Genomic DNA, 21,478 nt, shown 5'->3' with positions numbered 1-21,478 from the left:
TTAATTAGCAGAGTCTTTTGTTACCTGATGACTTTTTGATTATCAACATCTGGTGACACCCAGCAGAGGAGTCAAGTCATGCCCCCACAACTTCAGTATCTTTTCTACTGTTTAGCCAGTGGGTGGGAGGAAGACAAGGAAGTGACCAATATAAATCTCTTCTTACCTATGTATTCCTTTCTGGACAGAAACATGAGTTCTGCTGGCCCAGAAGGAAGGAAAAAGATGAGAGAATGTGATGGATTGATTGATTCTCTTGTGTATTACATCCAAGGAACCACTGCAGACTACAAGCCTGATGACAAGGTATCTCTTCAAAATGAAAGGATTCTGCACCAGAACTAATTGGGAGCGGAAAACAACCAAACCATTCAATTCATAGGGATATGGTAGAACCTCAAAGATATGAACACCAGAGTTCCGGACTTACCGGTCAACTGGACATCCTGTGGAATCGGAAGTAATCAGGCAGCAGCAGAGACACACACAAACAAACAAAAGCAGATACTTTACTGTCTTGGGGCTTTAGCCCTGGGGCTCAGGGCTTCAGCTGGGGAGAGGGAGGTTAGGGCTGCAGCTCCAGGGTGGTGAGGAGGTCAGGGTTCTGGGCGGGTGTGACATTCCCCTCTGGTGTTATCTGGACCGTGATCTGCTAGGTCACTCCAATCCTTGACTCTGGGAGCCAGCCTTACTCGGTTCTGCTGTGAGAACCCCCACTCCTGGGCTGTTCACGCACAGTCTCTGGCATGTAAGTTGCCCCTTAGATTGTGTAACCGAACGACACTTGCCAATATCTCCAGTCCAAGACACACCCTAGGAACCTACGTCTTCTACAGCATCCAGTTATGCCCACTGGATGCTGCAAGCTTATGTGAGTTCGTCAATTTAACAAAGAAATTGATATGTCTTAGGCTTGTTATCCCAAAGGGAGTCTCGGACACGCTTGAAATCAAACGCACTGCTTCAGGTAGAATAAACAAACACATTTATTAACTACAAAGATAGATTTTAAGTGATTATAAGTCGAAGCATAACAAGTCGGATTTGGTCAAATGAAATAAAAACAAAACGCATTCTAAGCTGATCTTAACACTTTCAGTGCCCTTACAAACTTAGATGCTTGTCACCACAGGCTGGCTGATTGCTCTTCAGCCAGGCTCTCCCCGTTGATCGACATTTCAGTCGCTTGGTGTGGTGTCTGTAAATGGAGGTGGAAAAGAGAGGAAGAGCATGGAAAACATCTCTCCCTTTTATTATGTCCTTTCTTCCCCCTTGTCTTTGCACCCCCTACCCCCTTCAGAGTCAGGTGAGCATTACCTCATGGTAGTCCCAAACTGACCAAAGGAAGCGGGGTGACTCACTCAAGAGTCCAACAGATCGTTTGTTGCTACCTGGGCCAGTGTCCTTTGTTCCTGTGAGGTTGGGCTGGGTTTGTCCCATACATGCCCTGATGAGGTGTGAACTGCCCCTCTGCTCTTGGGGAGTTTTGCCTGGGCTTGCTTTAAGCCGTGAGGACACATTTTCAGCCTCATAACTATATACATGAAAATACAACCTATAACAACAGTTACTATAACATCATCACTATGGGCAGGTCTACACTACAGCTGGGATTGATGTTCTGAGATCGATCCTCCAGTGGTCAGTTTAGCGGGTTTAGCGAAGACCTGACAAATCGACAGCAGATCACTCTTCAGTCAATCCCTGTACTCTACCCCTGACGAGAAGAGTAAGATATCGTAAGGTACTAAGAGTAAGGCCTAAGGTACGTCGACTTACCACGGTAGTATAGACAGAGCCTATAACAACAATGCACAGTGCATCATGAGCCTTCCAAAGACACCCGACCTGACAAACTTTGCATTGGATACCACACAATCATTTTATAAGAATGAACATGGGGGTGCTGGGTGTTCCCCCAAGGTACAGAAGGTCACAGTAGGGGAGCACCAGGGCTCCGGGCTTTAGATCTGGGGGGAGTTCTGGGGCTCGGAGCTTCAGCCCCCTGGCTCCTTTCCTGGCTTCAGCCCAGTGGGGGGTGCTGGGGCTCGGGGTGCTGGGTGCTGGGGCTCAGGGTGCCCCCCCACTGCAGCGGAAACCAGGAGTGGAGCCGTGGGCAGCCCCAACCCCTAGCGCCCTCACCCCTGCATCAGAAGCCAGGAATGGAGCCACGGGCTGACGCCCCAAGCCCCAGCACTCCCCTCACATCTAAAGCCCTGAGACCTGGTGCTCCCAAGGGTCCGAAGCCCTGACCCTCCCCACCCTGTCCGGAGCCCTGACCCACCCTGCAGCTGCAGCCCCAACCTCCCCCCCACCTCAGTGGCTGAAGTCCATAATGTCTTGTTCAGAATTACGGACATTTCAGAGTTACGGACAGCCTCCATTCCCAAGGTGTCTGTAACTCTGAGGTTCTACTGTATGCAGAAATGATTGTGAAGCAACTACCACATTTTCACTTAGCAGAGATGAAATGTCAGATGAGACACTTTTCGTAGGGGGATTTATCATTGTGTCCTATGAGGATAACACATAGGTAGAGAGTAAACTTTTCAAAAATGCCTAAGTGAATATAATAAAATGTCCCATATTTTAAAAAGTGATTTAGAGCTAGATTTTTTTAATGTATTTAGAAGCCTAAAGATGTAGATGGGTACTTAGTGGGGTTTTCAAAAGCACCTGTGGTTTCTGGTGGCCTAATCACTATTGTCTAGTTCTTCTTTAGGCGACCAGAAACTAAAGGTTGGCCATGTAAGATCCTGAATCAAACATTCCTCCCATGTCTGTATTGTCTCTTTGACACATGCAGAGAGCTATAATGACATTTACTTCTTCATTATTTTAGGCCACAGAGAACTGCGTGTGCATTCTTCACAACCTTTCCTACCAGCTAGAGTCAGAGCTGCCTAGCAGTTATGCCCAGAACATCTATATACAAAGAAAAAATACTCCTACCAATGATAAAATCTTGGGGTGCTTTGGAACACGCAGCAGGAAAGCAAAAGTGGTAATGTGTGAATTTATTATACTTTGAATTATTAGGCAGATCTAGTGTGGCTGGTGGCGAATGGTGATCTAATGACAGCTGCAATAGACCTGGGGTTCTTCAGGGTTAATGACTTGTCTGGCAGGGTGAGCCAGCCAAACTCATTTCAAATGAATGACACTTCACTAGAAGCATGTAGGTTTCTGACCCACTGCTGTTAGTATTACAAAGTCTGATGTCACAATATTTTTAAATACTTATCTTTTATAAACCATTGTCTGAGTCCACAACATATTGTAGTTTGTTATATCTGGGTGTCTGAAGATCCAAGCAATGGACTTGATTCTGATTGTACACTAGTTTTACACTGATTTAATTTTGTTGATTTCAGTTGGTGGGGTTACTCCTGATTGACATTATTAAAAATAAAAGCAAAATCAGGCTACAGTTACAGAATGCCTCCTCTAGATTGTGGTGCGCTGGATCATATAAGGTCTTCAGTTCTAAAAGTTGGATCTCTTTACATGTTTAGAGGCAACAAGATACTCTGCTACCCGAGGAAAAGAGCAGTCCCAAAGGTGTAGAATCACTCTGGCATTCCACACTTATTAGGATCTATATCTCCTTAATAGCAAAAAGTACAAGAGACTACACTCAAGAAGCATCTTTGGGAGCTCTCCAGAACCTCACAGCAGGCAGTGGACCAGTGAGTCATCCTGTTTCTTGTTTCTTTTTTCTTTAATTTAGAAATGTGGAGACTAGGGCTGCAATATGAGATGTTTACAGCTTTGAGCTCAGACCCCCATTGTGAAGTTACAAGTTCACAGAATTGATCAATAAGAAAGAATCTAAGACTATGGACGTGGGGGAGCAGGCTCAGAATTGTGGATACGTTCTGCTTGGCACATTAAGGGGCTGTTCCTTCTCTGTATGTGTTTCCTTCTATGTAACAAGCTAATTCGTTGGGACAGGGAGGAAGACATGGGTGAAAATAATTAGGATGTAACACATTTTTTCTTCTAATAGTATAATTATTTCTCTATGAATTTCCCCAAAGAGCAGAGAACTCCCTCTGGCACACCCAAAGTATTTTTAAAGTGTCATCACTTTTCTAGTGTACGCCACCGACTGGCCAAACAATCCCAGGATCAGGTGGTACAAAAGTGATTTAAAGCTGCTATTGCATCACCCATCTCTTCTGTCCCAGCTTCTGCTTAGTTCAGGGTCTGGGCTAATATCTCAAACATTCCTGAAAATGGTATATAGGGACCTTCGTAACTGCATTGCCTGCACTTTTCAAAAGATGAGATAACTTAATGTGATGTTTATTTATACAGCAGTAGAGTCATAACAATTGCTCATTAGAGTTGTGTGCCTTATGACAGATGCCATTTTCAGCCGCTCATACTGTTGTCCAGAAGACAAATGGCCTTCAGAGTATTCGATACATGCTGCATGTAAGCAATCCAAGTACAAGGAGGACTGCCGTCTCATTGCTCAGGAACTTATCTCGTAATGCCTCTCTGCAGAGTGAAATAGGTGAGCAAAGGACTCATGTTTTCTTTCAGATTTTATCTCTGTTTCTTCTCTATTTTCAGTTTTCCTTTTTTTTTTTTAAGAAAAGACTGGATTAGTGGATTTAACAGATTTAGGGCCAAATGCTTGCAGTCTTTTTTCAGGTAAAGGTCCCATTGACTAAAATATAGGTTTTGCCCAAGTGAGGAACATAGGCTCAGATTCTCTCTGTTTAACAGTATTCTGTATTTCTCAACATATCTTTTCAGAAAAGGTTAAATGAAAGAACTTAAATCAGTCCAGTTTTGGAGACGGAATATAGTCTTGCATTTAAAGTAATTCACACACTCATAGGTTTACCATGATGTAATTAATCCCTATGTTTGGCGCTTTGAGTGTAGCCACTAGCTGTCAAGTTCACAGTATGCTGGCATTGCAGCATCTTCCCACTGGCACTAGTGAATAACTGAGAATAACTGAGGCCCTACTGTAATAGACATGATTAGAAACACGAACCCAGGAGGCTCCTTACCCACTGTACCAGTGCAGCATTTAACCCAATAACTTGAGTATATTTTGTTGTAGGGATCCATGCTGCATATTGCTATGCATCTCTTGAGAAGTGCTGAGTATCCAGAACTCCCACTGATTTGGTCTCAAGTATCACTTTTCTGAAAGGGTTCTTAAGCACATGCATAACTTTAAGCACATTTAATGTTCAGCCCATGCTTAGGTGCTTTCCTGAATCAGGATTGGTTTATGTACATTCTTAAATTCTTTCTTAAATCAGGGCCTTGAATTGGAGTTCAGAAAGCTCAGTAGCTCCTGTGATCAGGCCCATAATATATATACCTCACAGTTCAGAATTGCTACGCTAACATTTATGCTATATGCATCACACCTTGCACAGTTAGTACAAAAATATTTTATAAGTTACATGAATTAATTGAAAGTTAGTGAAGTGTCCCCAGCTTGGATGGGTTGGAGTAAAATATAATACATGTTTCTGCCTCAGGCTGGGGGGCTGCAAAATAAACTGTAGGGAGGAAATATCAGCCTAACAATATTTATAGCTAGACATCATTATACCCACAATTGGCTATAAAATACCACCGTGAACTTTCTTATGAAGTGGCAGCCCACCTGTTAGCAGACACCCAGTAACATAGGTGGAGTAAACCTGGTATTCGTGTGTTGCTTATACAAAGCAGAATATATGGTACATTTGTAGCTGAATTCTTTGTTTCCCTTTCATCCTCTAGCCAGAAACGTCTTACCAGATTTGGTCTCCATACTTCCTGACTCTGTCCAAGGGTCAGATGTTACCAATGAGACCATAGCTTCTGTCTGCTACGCCTTGTACAACTTGACCCAGAACAGCTCCCAGAATGCACGGCTTCTCCTAAATACAGATGGCCTACCAAAAATAATGAACATCAGCATGAGTGACAAGTAAGCCATTTTCAAGTTCCCCCCAAGATAAAAGAGCAGCAGCACCATTGGAAAGAATAAAGCTTAAAGGAATAGACAGCCTAAATAATAATCGTAGTGTGACTCAAATCAAATACATTGGGTAAAACAACGAAGCCTTTTTAAATAACTGCTCTACCCTGTCTTTTTTAATGGCTCCTCAAAAGGTGATAGGTAAGGCAGCTAATCTTTCACAGAAGTCACGGATTCTGTGACTTCCCGGGACCTCCGTGACTTCTGCAGCAGCAGGTGTGGCTGACCCCAGGGCTGCCTGAAACTGAGGTGGCCCCGGGGCCAGCCACAACAGCTGCAGCTCGGACAGCACCAGGGCCAGCCACACCGGCCGCTGCTCCGGATGCACCAGGCAACTGGTCCTGGGCGCTGCCCCAGAACAATGGTCTGGGCCCAGCAGTGGCATCCCGGGCCGATGCACCACCAGCAGCAGCTATTGTGGCCCAGGCCGCTCCCTCCTCCCCCACCCCAGAGCAGCAGCGGTGAGGCCCCAGGCCATCCCTCTCCCCACAAAAAACTGCAGCAGGTCCTCGGGCCACCCCCCATCAGCAGCAGCAGCTGCAGGGTCCTGGGCTGCCCCCCTAGCAGGGCAGGGCCCTGGCCAACCCTCCCAGCAACAGCGGTGGTGTGCCAGAGCAGCAGCAGTGTCTACCGGAGCGTCCCCCACTCTGAGCACCTGCAGCACCCTGGAGCCCCCCAGACCACCAAAGATTTAGTCGGGGTATTTATAATACAAGTCATGGACACGTCACGGGCCGTGACTTTTTGTTTGTTGCCATGACCCCATGACTTTTACTAAAAATACCCATGACTAAATCATAGCCTTAGTAATATGCTAGGGCTGTGTCTCCACTGCATACCACTGATGGCATCATGTAGGGCATGTGTAGATACCCACAGCAGTGCTTTTTATACCTGTACTGGGGGGTGTGCAACGTATGTAGTCTATCAGCCACTGTAAGGAGCGAGCAGCGTAGGCGTACCCTATATTATAGGAAATTCATCTGTTGGAGGATTAGGTCTTTTATATGAATAATTCTCTTTGTGCCAGCCCTTCTCTCATATGGGTGAAATTCACCTCAGTGCAGGGGGCCTACCCAGGACTGTCCATAAACTAAAGCCCCACTTTAACCCTTAATATTGGGTTTAACTAGTGCAGAGGGCCTTCGATGGGCCCACTGTGCTGCAGTGTCTTTCACCCTTAATGAATACCCCTTAGAGGTGGAGAGTTCAGGCTACTCTGTTGGGAATATCATCACTAATAGCTAAAGCAAGGAAGCGTGTCCCCTATGCTACTGTAGGTGGTAGGGATGTCATGAGCTGTCTTGGAGAACCTGGGAGAATGAACTCAACTCTTGTCAGGGAAATGAAGGAGGACCTGATCATAAACAATCATGTTTTTAAGTCTGAACACACACTGTGTTCACAAATTGGTATTTTAAATGTTTTATATTTATTTTTACAAATTGCAGTAATATGCTCAGCAAAGCTAGCAAAGCTGCCTCCGTCCTCTTGTACTCCTTGTGGTCACATACTGATCTCCACAGTGCCTACAAAAAGGTAAGATCTGGGTTATTGCAAACATTGAATCTGCCTTCAAATTAAACTGCTTTGCGGGTTTCTTTGTGCAGTTCATAGAATGCGATGTCCTGTATACAGAACACGTGTGGAACATCTGGGAGGTCTGCATTGGTGGTAACAAATCCGTGGTGTGGATCACACTGGGGAGAATTGTATGCTTAATTTGGTGTCTGTGTGCCGGATCCTGCTCGGTAACGAGTGCCCTCAACCCCCCCTTGGATACTCAAATTGTCTCTGTTTTGGGCTTCCTATGTGCTGCTCGAGTTGCTGTAGACGCTGTTGCTTGTTGTTGCAGTAGTACTGGTGGTAGGCTGTACATCAGCAGGTGTGAATCCAGCACCTGCTGAACTAATTTGAAATGGAGGAAATAAGACATCAACAAAAACAAAGGCAGGACAGGATACCACCGTCAAGGCAGTTGTGTGCTGGGTTTTTTTCTTTGTTTATTTAAAGTCCAGGTGTTAGGCTATGTCTATGCTAGGGCCTTGTCTACTCTAAAATGTTTTGTTGACAAAAGTTACACTGACATGCAGCCACCACTTTAATTAAACCACTGTTGCATGTCCACACTATGCTCCTTGTGTCAGCAGAGTGCATCCACACTAGCAGCTGTTGCATTGACACAGAGAGCAGTGCACCGTGGATAGCTATCCCACAGTGCAACTGGCCGCAGGGTGCTTTAGGAATAGTCTGCAATACCTCAAGGAGCAGGTGCACCATCACATGATGCAGGTTTCTCAATCCCATAATTCCATAGGCATCCTACTGGATTACCAGCCGCTTCTCAATTGAAGTGTGGGGAATGGAAAGGGGGGAGAATGTGTGACAGAGTGGGGGGGGAAGGGGGAGACAGAGACAGTGTGTGTGTTGGGGGAGTGTGTGTGTGTTGGGCAAGTGTGAGTAGGTTAGCATACTGTCTTTTAAATTCAAAGAGCAGCTGGAAGCAACCAGTCCTGAATTAGGGGGAGGGGGAACCCTCACACACATCAGCCCCCCCCCCCCCCCCAGCAGCAGCCTGCTTGCCGCTGTGTTCCTAGTGCAGGAGAGAGCAGGATTCCACATTAATTGTTTTCTGGTTGCTTCTGGAGCGGAGTGGCGTGCTCAGTTGTCAGAACTTCCCGGACCTTTGAAAGGGGAGGGTTGTATGCCTGTGAAGCTGGAATGCAGGGCAGTGGAGTTCAAAACAATGTGCAGAGCAGTCACGGTGGGAATTGTGGGATACTGGGGGAGGCCAATTATGTTGACATAACAAACGGCAGCATCTACACTGATGCTTTGTCACTTTAACTTTGCCGCAAAGCACTTTATGCCTCTCATTGAGGTGGTTTTATTTTGTCGGCAAAACAGGAGAGTTTTGCCGACAAAAGAAGCATTGTAGTGTGTACTCCTCCACTGTTTTGTTGCCAAAAGCTGCCTTTTGCCAACAAAACTATGTAGTTTCAGAGTAGCAGCCGTGTTAGTCTGTATTCCCAAAAAGAAAAGGAGTACTAGTGGCACCTTAGAGACTCACCAATTTATCTGAGCATAAGCTTTCGTGAGCTACAGCTCACTTCATCGGATGAAGTGAGCGAAGTGAGCTGTAGCTCACGAAAGCTTATGCTCAGGTAAATTGGTTAGTCTCTAAGGTGCCACTAGTACTCCTTTTCTTTTTGCGAAAACTATGCAGTGTAGACAAGGCCTAGAGAGTTTACAGCAGCACATCTGTACTGCTGCAGCTGCGCCCCTGTAAGGTCACCCACGGAGCTGCTCTGTGCTGAAGGAAGCTCTCCCGTCGGCATAATTAAACCACCCCCACTGAGGGCGGTAGCTATATCAGTGGGAGAGCGTCTCCTGCCAACATAGCACTGTCCTCACATGCGCTTCTGTCGGTGTAACTTATGTCAGTCAGGGGTGTGGTTTTTTTCAAGCCCCTGCATGACATAAGTTTTACCGACAAAAGGGAGTGGCAGGGGAAGGAGTGTTGGCCAAATTAAACAAACAGGAAATGGTCAAACCAGAATTAGCCAGCAAACCGGCTCTCGTCTTTCCACTTGGAGCCTGCGCAATTGCTTTTTTCAGCCCACAAGGGGGATCACTTAAATCTGGTTGATGAGTTGGGTGCCTCTTCCCTGAATTTCTTAAAAATTTCCTCATTCTTTTTTTCCTGCTGTTTAGGACTTTCACCTTCTAAAACCCTCGGTAACTTAAAAGAACAGATCTTTGAGTTGGTGCTGCATGTTTTTTCCTGTCTGAAATTAGAGCATCAGTCAACCATAGATATAATAAGTTGGTTTAATTTGTCACAGCTCTCCAAGCAGACTTAAAAGTAATGGCATGTCATCTAAGGTCTGGCAAGCAAGTCTACTGCACATTGTGCCTCCCATCACAGTAGCAAAAAGCAAAGCTAAAGTAGACAAAATGCAAAATTGGAGCTCGAGTTTTCATAATAAAAAAATAGCATTTCACCACAGTATACAGAACATTCTGTTACCAGTACTGCATACACAGCAGTATATACGCAAACCAGAAATCTAGGTTGTAAAGTAAGGTGCTGTAACTGAAACACCTTTAGCATTAGTCTCCATTGTGTACAACCACAAATTCATTACAGTGTCATAGAGTTAAGATAAAAGCTGATGGCCTGAGTTTTCAAAAGTCACTAGGGGCACTTTTTTGTGCTCAAATTGAGACTCCTTTAAAGGGGCCCGGTTTTCAAAAACTTCTGAGCGCTGTCCTTCTGAAAATCAAACCTTTTTAAGGTGTCTAAGATTGGGCAATGAAAATTTGAGGCACCTAAAATCACTGCTCACTTTTGAAAAATTAGGCTGACAAAGAAGCAAGAGGAATTACTTGACCAAATAATATCAAATAAAATCTTAGATCATCCTTTTACAGTAACATTTCATATGCTTTGTCTGTGGCTGGCAGTTGGCTTTTGTCCTACGCATTCCCTTTGTTTTCAGACTTGTCATTAACTGTAATTAGATCTTTTTGTTTCATTCCAAAGGCTCAATTTAAGAAGACAGATTTCATCAATAACCGGACAACGAGAGCATACAACTCACTCAAAGACTAAGGCAGGCTACAAATATATAGAGACTGTGTGTGGTTTTGTATAATTATCTACTCATATCAGCCTGGCCACCATGAACTGTCAAGTGCATCTTTTGAAATAATGTCCTGTTATTTCTCTTCCTTTCTGTGTTTAGAGGGTATTTTGGCTGGACCTGAGAGAAACACCACCAACCATGCTCAGGTCTGTCCCTGGTCCTTCTTCCCCCTTCTCTGTGCACACAACCAGCCGCCTGCTGCTTGCAATCTATTCATTTTCAGCTCTGCTGCAGCTGTTACCAGTAAACAGTCCCCAGCCGGGGCTGGTGCAACATCAGCAACCAGATAAAGTGCTGTCAAGTATCTGACAAAACAGAGACTGATTTTGTATGACAGTTGATGCTGTCTTCTGCCTTTACCCTATATCACACTGTTCTCAGTGTATTTCAAAATATCAATCGTCGAAGATGGTGGTGTTAGGGATTCTTAGTGCAAATTTTTTTAAGCTTACTATACTAGTCAGTGTTTCAAACAATAGGTGTGCAGAGAGGTTTGAAATTCTGACCTGCAACAAATTCTTTATAGGCTACTTTTTAAAGATGGAATTCTCCAGGAAATAAATTTCACGTGTGCTGCTCAGGGAATAATAACTTTTTGTTAGCCGCAATTGTAGTCTTCCTTTCATCATGCATGCATAGCACTAAACATTTATCTCCACACCGTGTGAAATGGAACAGAAGATACAAAAAGTTGTTTTATCATGTGCATTTTTAAAAGCACCCAGAGAGTTAGAAGGTTTTTGGTTTTTTTTTGAAGGGAGTGTTTCTTTTTATTTTTTTGTTTTGTTTTTCTATTTCTTGTATTCAAGTGCTCAATGGCTCACCAGTCTCTCTTGCTTTGAGATCTCAGCAGCAACCGCAAAATTGACAAGCAGTAATACAGCTTCAGCTCACTTTCCTCCCCACCTCCCTTTCACTGCTGGCAGAATTTTTGGCTGTGTCCCAGAAGGAGTTTTAAAAAGTGCCAGCAAGTTACTCCGGGGGGAATTCTGTGCCACTGCGCAATGCAGATTTTTGCAGAAATCAATGTTGTGTGCGCAGAGTTTCCTTCTTTTCCCCACAAAAAAGGGCTGCAAAGATGTTGGCTGCCACTAGGGGCCACTGGACCCATCAGAGCCCAGCTCAAAAAATAGAAAACAAGGCCAGGGGGAGGGAACTGGAGGGTTCCCAGCAGCTGCAGTTCCCAGCATGCCCTGAAGGAAGGAGGTGGTAGCATGCAGGAAACTCCGTGCAAGCCTGGGACCCATCATCAGGCTGTTTCTCCCTCTGGATCCCTGGGCTCTAGGAGAGTAGCAGATGTGAGTGTCTAAGCCAGGGAGGGCCCCCTGGCTGGGCTCTGGGGGGAAAGGGGTGTGAATGTCTGGCCCCCCGGCTGGGCTTTGGGAGGGGAGAAACAGGAACTGGGTTGTCGTAGGGGTTTCTCTACCCCTGGGGGAATTTTGTGTGTATATTGGTACAGACATACTTGCTGGTATTTTGAAATAAAGTACCAAAATAATTGAAACTAACATGATTATATAGTGTTATTTTGACAAATAAAATTTGCAGAATTTTAAAATATTGTACGCCAATTTTTTAATTTAATGGTAACGAGAGTGGAGATTGGTCCTTATCTTTATTACTAAGGATATAAGTGAGAGATTAGGGACATTGTTGCTTAGGAGTTCATCTTATCCTGCTTTATATGGTTTCACTTGCAGACATAAATTATCCTTCGGAAAATCATAGTCTCTCCGCAGCAGTTAATTGCAATATGACAATCAGAGGAATGTGACTTCAGCTGTAGGAATAGGTAACAGCAGGAGATGAAATTCTAAGTAATACGACACTTGGGGTTTATGACATGGTCCTGTATCTGGAGGAGGGGAAGTAGGCTAAAATACAGAAAACATGCAATGCCCTCTGTAAAAAAGAACTGTCTCTTCATAAATTTTTCACGGCTGTCTTTGAGCCAGCAGCTGATCTTTAATGTATAAAACTCGATGGGCCAGATTATCAACTAGCATAAATCGATGGCACTCCATTGAAGGCATTGGAGCTATGCTAATTTTATGCCAGCTGAGAATCTGGCCATACTTATTTATAGCCCTCTTTTGCCCAGCCTTCACCCTCACAGCACCTTCACTACCAGCCTCTGGCACAGGAGCTATTACCGTAGCCCTGATCCACCCAAGGATTCCTCCACATTATGGAAATCCTCAGCAGAGTCTGCTTTATGACTGGGAGCAAAGACTTAATGGGCCAAGAGCTGTTCCCATGCATTTTAATAGTCCTCACCAAAGTTTCAGATCTTACCTTACCTAAAGCTATAACCAAACGAAGGACAGCACAGTAGCATATGCAAATGTATCTCTGGATACTCGGGAGGTAAATTCTGCTCTCAGATGTACGTTGCTGTCATTGACTTCTGTGGGAGCCACATATATGCACCCAATGCAGAATTTGTCCCAGGAAGTTTAACAAACATCACTATTTTCCGACCCTAGATCATTTTCATGTATTAATTGAGGCTTTTTCTTTGCTTTGAATGACTAACACCAAATGCATCAAGTGGGAGGTTCTTAAAATAGGGGCATTTGCAACAAGTTCTATTCCCAAATATAGATGTTGCTAAAAAAAAAAAAAAAACTACAAGGGGAAGACAAGGATACAACCTCATGTATGTTAAAATGTTTTCTTTATTTTTTAAATGCGATTGAAAACAGGTATTTAAAATCTGAATATTTCTCTCTGGTGTTGTGAAACCAAACCCTGCTACATTGTACTAATGAATGGACACCAGGAAGTGGCACTGAACAGTGTTGCACTTGCCTTGAAATGAGTGAAATGCAAAAACGTCTACAAAGAGCATAGAGGGTGAAAGTGAAGAATGAAAACCAACACAAGTACCACAGAAACAGAGCAGAAGATCTAAGAATTGAGAGGGAGACTATCAAAAGTGCTCAAGGTTGGCCTAACTCTGCTCCCCTTGAAGTCAGATTGAATTAATTATGGTGCTAGTTATAGCAAGTACAGAATGGGGTTTTTTTATGTTGGCAGTGTCCCTTTAAATCATGAGTGTTCAAAATGTATTTTGCCGTTGTAAGCAGGAAAAGTCAGAGCAGCCAGCATTTGAAAGTGATAAATAGGGATGTTTGGGAAGAAATGTAGGGACACACCTTATTATTAGGCTTGGGAGGATTCGTTTTTTATCGGTAAATGGTAAAATTGACATTTACCAACATACACGTACAAAACAGTGAAAAAATATTTCCATTGATGACAATCAAAATGTACAGATAGGCAAAGTAAGAAAAACGCTGCTTGAGAACTTACTAGAGTCCCATCTTAATGTGTGCAAAACGTGTTGTAATGCCGGCATTAGCAGAGCTGGGGCTGGGGCTCCATTTAGGTAGCTGTAACTTTTTGAATCTCAGTATCTGCTGTCATTAAGTAAGTGCTGTCTGACCCACCCAAATGTCCTGCAACTGTGAAAAAAATGCTTAAAACTCATAATTTTGTGCAACAGAACATTTAAATTGATAAAAATCAAATTCTGCCAAGGCAACTTACTACAGCTGAGCTTCTTTGTATATATGAAATCAAAAACATTTCAACCGGACTCCTAGGGGGAAAAACTGTTAACTGGAGAAATAATAAAGCACTCGCTCAAATGGAAAATCTGCCTTTGGATTGGATTGCTCTTAATGGAAATATTGGTTCTGAGTGAAAACTTCCTGCTTTCAAGCCTTATCTACCTTAAAGAGGGTAAGTCCATTTTTGTTATTAGATCTTGATATGAAGAAACAGAATTGCTGTAAAAGGACCATGTAGTGATGCAGTTTAGCTGTTTCTGGTTATACCAAAGAACTCCTGTATTAATCTGTTTGCAAGAGGGTGCCTGTTGCAACATTTCTTGCAGATGCAGTAATGATCTGCCCAAACACTTGGCATTCCTGAGTTCTCACTAGCCTTGGAGAGGTGTTTTCTATCAGGCTGATCACCCTGGTAGTATCTGAGCATCTCATAAACATTAATAAAATTATCCTCACTATGTTCCTGTGAAGCTGGGAAACATTATTACCCCCCATTTTGGAGAGGGATAACTGAGTTACAGAGAGATTAAGTGATTTGCCCAAGGTCATCTAGGGAGCCTGTGGCAGAGCTGGGAATTGAATCTAGATCTCCTAAGTCTTGGGCTGCTGTATTAACCAGAAGAACCTCCATTCTCTTTTAGCAGAAATAATTAATAGTTAATAATGCTGTGCTAGGACCATGGGATATTGAGGTGGATTCGCTGCCAGAGAGTGGTTCATTCTTTTCCTTGTTCTGCCCATCTAACTTCCTCTCTCTGCTGTCATGGCTGGTAAGTGAGGGGCAGGGCTCTCTATCTCTCTCTCCCTTGCCAATCCGAGTTCAGCTGCAGCCATCCACAATTATGTATCATAGCCAAAATAGCTTTATTAGACTGCGTATATGATTTTTTTTCCAGTTTGGGATAGAAATGATAAGGTATGTATTAAGTTAAACCCAACCACTGCTTCTGGGCCCATGCAAAGCTCAGCGGGGGAGAAGAGTTAGCAACCATAATGAGCCCTGAGACTACAAGAGCTCCAGCCCTTGCAACATTTAGAAGCATTTAGCCTGGTAGTGTGCCCTAAAGAAAGCAGCTTATGAAAGCTGAGGGATTGCTTCTTCTGTTTCTTCAATCACCCTGAGTCTGGATATTAGTGTGTCTCAAGGGTTATCTCAGCTTGCCCAAAGAATTTCAGATTTCCCTGTCCCTTGGGTTGTAGGACAGAGACCAGCAGCCTGAATTCACACACCTCCTCATTGCCTAGATTGAGACACATTCTGCTTCCTAAACACAATGAAAGTGCTACCGTCATGCTACAAGCTGGGACAGGTCATGGCAGCTCATGTAAGGTGTAGTAAAGTGGTCATCAAGGAGCTAACTGAGTTACTCAGAGTACAATGGGAAAATTGAGGGGATAAGTTCAGAAAATGAGGAATGGCAGCAATACATTGAAAAATCCGGCAACTATTTTCTTCCAAATGAGATGATAGATCAGGGCAGCCAGAGAGCTATTTTTTCCCCAGTGCCTGTGGCAGTAAAACCTCCTCCCTCTTGCAGTGTTTGTTACAAACTCAGAAACCAGGGGATACAAATTTGGAAGGTCTGCAGATGACCCTACCAGAGCATTATCCATCAAAGCCAAGCATCGTTGTAGAATGTTTCCAGTTTCATAGTAGAATGAGGCGGCAGGGTGACACTGTAGCTGGGTATGCGACAGAGCTAAAAAGATTAACTGAATATTGCTTCTTTGGAAACGTCCTAGAGGGACAGATTCGTTTGTGGTATTATGAACGAGAGAATTCAAAGGCGATTGCTGGCTGTGATGAAGTGGGGGGGGTTTCCCTTGTTATGTTGTATGTGCGTCTTACTGTGGAGCCTATGAGTTTTACTGTTTTGCATGAATACTGTGTGTGCCTCAGTTGCCCTGTGTGCTGCACCAATACCTCGGTGGTGGGAATAGGGGTGTGAGACTTTGGCTGAGACCTCTGGGGCAGGTGAGGCTGCTCTAGCTGCCTGCATATATACTATGACCGGTGCCCTTCGTAACCTGAGATCCAGGAGGGGGATGCACCAGGTGATGACCAGGTGACTCTTTGCCTGGGAAGCAAGACAAGGAGAAGGAGCAACGGGGGGTCGGCGGTCGTGTCGCTGGAAGCTGGCAGTCTGCTTGGGGGAAATGGAATAGGGGGAGTCCAGAGCTTCTGGCCCAGGACTCCCCAAGATGGACTTGGCTGAAAGTCACTGATTTCTGTGCTAACAAGTTCTGTCCTACTCTGTGTTCCTGTCGACTAATAAACCTTCAGTTTTACTGGCTGGCTGAGAGTCACATCTGACTGCGGAGTTGGGGTGCAGGGCCCTCTGGCTTCCCCAGGAGCCCCGCCCAGACAGACTTGCTGCGGGAAGCACACAGTGTAGAAGGGGATGCTGAATGCTCCAAGGTCAGACCCAAGAAGGTCAAAGCTGTGTAAGCTTCCTTCCCTGGCGACAGTATGCTCAGAGAGAGGAGGCATGTTCCCCCAGAGTCCTGATGGCTTCATATGGAGTAGTTCCAGAGCATCGCCCAGTGACTCTGTGACACTGGCCACAAGGGAACTTAACCTGGTCCAAAGCAGTAGACTTAGCAATTGCAATGGAAGCAGCAGTGAAAAACTTACAAAATTTGCACTTAGAATCCAACTGACTCAATAAACAAAATACAAATCCAGTTGCAAGGAATTCAGACTCCTGAGGTGTATTTCCATTCTGGAGAAGCTCATTTTGCCACCCTTTGTAAACTTAAAATAGCCTGGTGTCATATATGTCTCAAGACTGGACACTTGGCCAGAAAATGCAAAGGTGACTCTCAAACAGCTGTCATGTCCAGGAGAGTAGAGTCCAAAAGGCCAGCCAAAAAGAAGAAAGCAGAGGGCTTTTTACCTTGGGGAGATAGGAGACACAGAGACGGAAGTACACAATATGTACCATCTAAAAAGCAAGAAAGTGGGTCTGTACGAAGTAATGGTAGAGTTTAAATAATCAATCTGTACAAATTGAAGTAGGTAAAGGGGCTTCAGATCCTGTGATCAATGAACATGTATATTAGTGCAAAGCAGGACTGAGCACACTAGTGAATGCAGCAGCCCACGTACCTATACCAGGGAACCTCTACAGGAGGTAGATTTTGTGTTTTTTCCTGTAAAATATGAAAACCAGAAGAAAAAGTTACCGATCCTAGTGATCCAGAGACAAAGGCAAAATCTCTTAGGCAGTGATTGGTTGCAACCATGAAAACTGAATTGGGAGGAAATTTTCAAATTAGAACTTAGCAAAATAGCAGCATTCCAGAAGACTTGGACGCTCAACCAGCCATGTTTAAAGACGGGCTGGTGACCCTGGAGGATGTAACAGGGGTATCTAGGATTGGCTCAAGCCAAAATACCTTAAAGTAAGACCCGTTCCGTATGCCTGCAGAGAAAAAGATTGGGACCGAGTTATCCAGGCTGGAAAAGGAGGGTATCATTTCACCAGTGCTGTTTTCTGAATAGGCCCTGTCAATAGCACCAATGGTGAAACCAGACAAGATCATCCACATCTGCAAGGATTATAAAATCACGGTGAATCAAGTCTCAAAGTTAGACAATTACCCCATTCCACGAAGGGAGGACTTGTTGGCTGTGTTAGGCAGGCATCAAAAATTCAGTAAGCTGGTCCTGTTGCATGCATACCAGCAGGTGAGGCTGGAGGAGGACTGTAAGAAATATATGCCTCCAAATATCCACAAGGGTTTATGCCAGTACAGTAGATTGCCATGTGGAATATTGTCAGAGGGCCAAGGAAAATTTAATTGAAGGTGTTGCGTGTTGTAGTGAGGTCTGACAACACCCTTGTAACAGGAAGAAATGACACCAAACATCTGTCAGGCTTGGAGAAAGTCCTTCAAAGGTTGGAGGCAGCAGAACTTTGCTTAAAACAAAGTAAATGCTTTTTTATGAGCCCAGCAGTGGCGTATATGGGCTGCCAGCTAGACAAGGAAGGGATTCACTCTGTGGCGGACAGGTCATGGCAATTGAACAGGCTCCTGACCTTTGGAACACAACTGAGCTGTAAGCATACTTAGGTATGCTAAGTTATCATCACGAGTTTCTCCCAAATGTTTCAGCCCTTTAAGAGCCCTTGCATCAACTCCTAGGAAAGGAGACGTGCTGGTATTGGGGAAAGAGGCAAGAGAGACCTTTACAGGAGTCTAAAAATCCTCTGAGCTCCTTGTTCATTTTGGCAAAGAATCCTGTCATGTGATACTTCATCATGAGAGATAGGGCCAGTTTTGTCACATAACATGAGGGATGTCGGAGAACAGTCAAGTGAATATGTCTCCGCGTCACTGACTGAAACCAAGCCGGGTCATTCTCAGCTAGAGAAAAAAGTCAAGCTATTATTTTTGGAATAAAAACATTTCTTTGATACCCATACAGAAAACCTTTCACCATTTGGACAAATCACCAATTACTTGTGAGACTTTTCAGTGAAAACAAGAGCATGCTGGCCATGGCAGCTGCCCAACTAGACTGCCATGCTTTGACTTTAGTCACTGATAGGATTGTCTATATGCCCACACAGATGCCCTCAGTCTATTGCTGATACCAAAACAATCTGGCTCTATGGAGCTTCCAAGAGAGATTGTGTAACCCAGGGATCAGCAACCTATGCATGTGGCTACCTAACCCCTAACCGACCGAGACTGGCCAGGCTTCTGCACCAGTCCCAGGCAGCTCAGCTCCGGGGAGACAGGCAGGGCCCCACAGGTGGTGGGAAGCAGAGACTGCCCAGAGCCAGAGGTGCACTGGGGTCCAGCCAGGGGGCGGAGAGGAGTCCTCGGCTGGCTGGCAGGCCAAGAGGAGCAAGTGGTGGGCACGGGGGAAGGGGAGCTGGTGGGGTCTCAGGGCACAGTGCAAGTGGAGTAGGACAGGGCCCCTTCTGAGCATGGGCCTGGCTCCATGGAACCACTGGCGCCATTGTAAACCCAGGACTGCTTCCTTTCCCCCCCCCCCCCCCCGCTCCACATTTTTAAATCCTACCAACAAAACCCATTCATTCTGACCTTGGGCAGGAGGAAGAATCTTTTGATCCTTGAGCACAGCTCGGCTCGCTTACAGAAGCAAACAAGGTAACCCAAGGGTGTGACTTTCTGGGTAGCGTTAGCCGGTAGAGTGCAGTGCTTCTGTCACGGACACAGCAAAGAGAACAACCAGCCTTTTTATAGCAGTCAATAAATTTAAGTTGATGTTTTCCTTACCCTTTTCTGTGTACTTTGCACTTTTATAGGTTTATTTCCAGTGAATCACAATTCCAGGGAGAAACAATCTGTTCATTTCTTTCACACACTGATTGCAAAAGTTTTTTCCATATGCAGATAGCAGGAGAGTTACTAATTCAGTATCGTAAATCTGAATTCTTTCCTCTAATGCATCTCCCAGTGCTGTACCCAATCTACTTTAAAATGATTCATGTTAAAGGGCTTTAATAGCGTGGTTACAAAATTAACCTGTTAGTTATCCTAAGCTCTCATGTCCTTAGTTTTATCCCATTATTCCTAGCGATATGCCCCTAAGACTGCCCTAAAATATCCAGGCACATTAGGAAGGAAAGGAATGGGTTAATCATTTGACATGTCAATATTAAATATAATTTACAGAAATCACCGGAACGCCCCTCAAAGACACAGAGACTTCTGAACATGCACACCCTCCCAACCAAGAGAGGAAAAGCACTGCGGTAGTAAAGAGGAACTGGGATCTTATGGTTAAAGTACAGGACTAGTAATCAGGTTCTGTTCTGCCTCTGCTACTGACTGTCTGTGAACTTGAGTGAGTCAACTTAGCTGTGCCTTGGTGTTCCAGTCTGTAAAGTGGGGCTAATACTTACCTGCCTTACAGGGCTTTTGTAAGGATTTATGAATTAATGCTTGTAAAATGCTTTGAGGTCCTCTAATGCAAGATGCTATAAAATGTAACATGGTGGTGTGATTCTACTTGAAAATCTTGTTCATCCCCGTAAATGGGACTCTCAGCCTGCTTCTGACACTATAGAGTATGTGATGTTTAGTGGGAAAACTTGTGGATGGATGCAGGTACCATGTAATACAAAAAGCAACTATCTCTATTACAGTTGAGAAACCAAAAATAGGAGTTCAGGTTTGGATAAGAAAATTAAGTCTTTAGTTCTGAAATAAACAAGATGGAAATCTTGTGCAAATAGATTTTCTTGTCATATGACTAGCACTTCTGCTTTCTTCATGGCCAGAAATAGAAGTGGGGGGAAAAGTCAGTAACTTAACTGACCTCTACCCCAAAGCTTTTTTTAGAGTGAGCAAAATTCAGGAAGCTAAATTCTACATTATTTTGCTGAATGTGAGTGCACTAATAAAGCCACACGTCAGGGATGACCAAACCAGGTTGGAAAAATAATGTTCAGCACAATAGGATCGAGGCTCTTTGGAGCCTCTGGCCTCTATTGTAATACAAATCATACTCAGCTGTTTCCTGTTCTGAGTGTAAGGTGGAAACTCTATCACCTCTGATATCATTGTATGGCAGCTCTCAACACCATTACAGTGAGCAGTAACACCACTGTCCTTCAGGCTGTATCACAAATTCTGTTTAAAAATCAATCTTTCTAAGTCATCTAAAATTGTCATGCTTCCTTTGAAATTTGGTACACCTCAGGTGAGTGAAGGATAGAGTTAATTAATTAAATTTCAGATCATCTGAGTCAGGGGTTCCAGAAATATAAGCCCTGGAAAAAATAGCCATTTTTCAGAAAGTTTCTAGGTGGGTTCGGGGGCGGTGGGGATTGTTTTTTTTGCAGAGTTAGAGATCAAGCTATTTATGTGATGTGGGTCAAAATGAAGCATAGACTCATAGAAGATAAGGGTTGGAAGAGACCTCAGGAGGTCATCTAGTCCAACCCCCTGCTCAAAGCAGGACCAGGACCAACACCAACTAAATCATCCCAGCCAGGGTTTTGTCAAGCTGGGCCTTAAAAACCTCTAAGGAAGGAGATTCCACCACCTCCCTAGGTAACCCATTCCAGTGCTTCACCACCCTCCTCGTGAAATAGTTTTTCCTAATAGCCAACCTAGACCTCCCCCACTGCAACTTGAGACCATTGCTCCTTGTTCTGTCATCTGCCACCACTGAGAACAGCCGAGCTCCATCCTCTTTGGAGCCCTCTTCAGGCAGTTGGTCTCACTCTGTCACGTTTTACTCAAGGTCGTGCATGGCACCCACTAAATCT

At 44.3% G+C, this 21,478-nt stretch overlaps 1 protein-coding gene across 1 annotated transcript in view; it reads left to right on the top strand.

Annotated features, from left to right (window-relative positions):
* The window catches only part of PKP2 (plakophilin 2), a 60,548-nt gene extending 48,371 nt beyond the window's left edge, over positions 1 to 12,177 (top strand). The window contains exons 7-13 of the mRNA XM_073329957.2: positions 189 to 306; positions 2,843 to 3,004; positions 3,516 to 3,689; positions 4,369 to 4,522; positions 5,761 to 5,950; positions 7,453 to 7,540; positions 10,548 to 12,177. Of these exons, the coding sequence (XP_073186058.1) occupies positions 189 to 306; positions 2,843 to 3,004; positions 3,516 to 3,689; positions 4,369 to 4,522; positions 5,761 to 5,950; positions 7,453 to 7,540; positions 10,548 to 10,616 (955 nt within the window). The 3' untranslated portion in view covers positions 10,617 to 12,177. The remainder of the gene's footprint in view (positions 1 to 188; positions 307 to 2,842; positions 3,005 to 3,515; positions 3,690 to 4,368; positions 4,523 to 5,760; positions 5,951 to 7,452; positions 7,541 to 10,547) is intronic.
* The last annotated feature ends 9,301 nt before the right edge of the window (positions 12,178 to 21,478 follow it).

The sequence above is a fragment of the Lepidochelys kempii genome, chromosome 1 (assembly GCF_965140285.1).
Source record: "Lepidochelys kempii isolate rLepKem1 chromosome 1, rLepKem1.hap1, whole genome shotgun sequence".
Lineage (NCBI taxonomy): Eukaryota > Metazoa > Chordata > Testudines > Cheloniidae > Lepidochelys > Lepidochelys kempii.
Note: the sequence above shows the minus strand (reverse complement) of the source record. Positions and strands in the feature narration are given on the sequence as shown.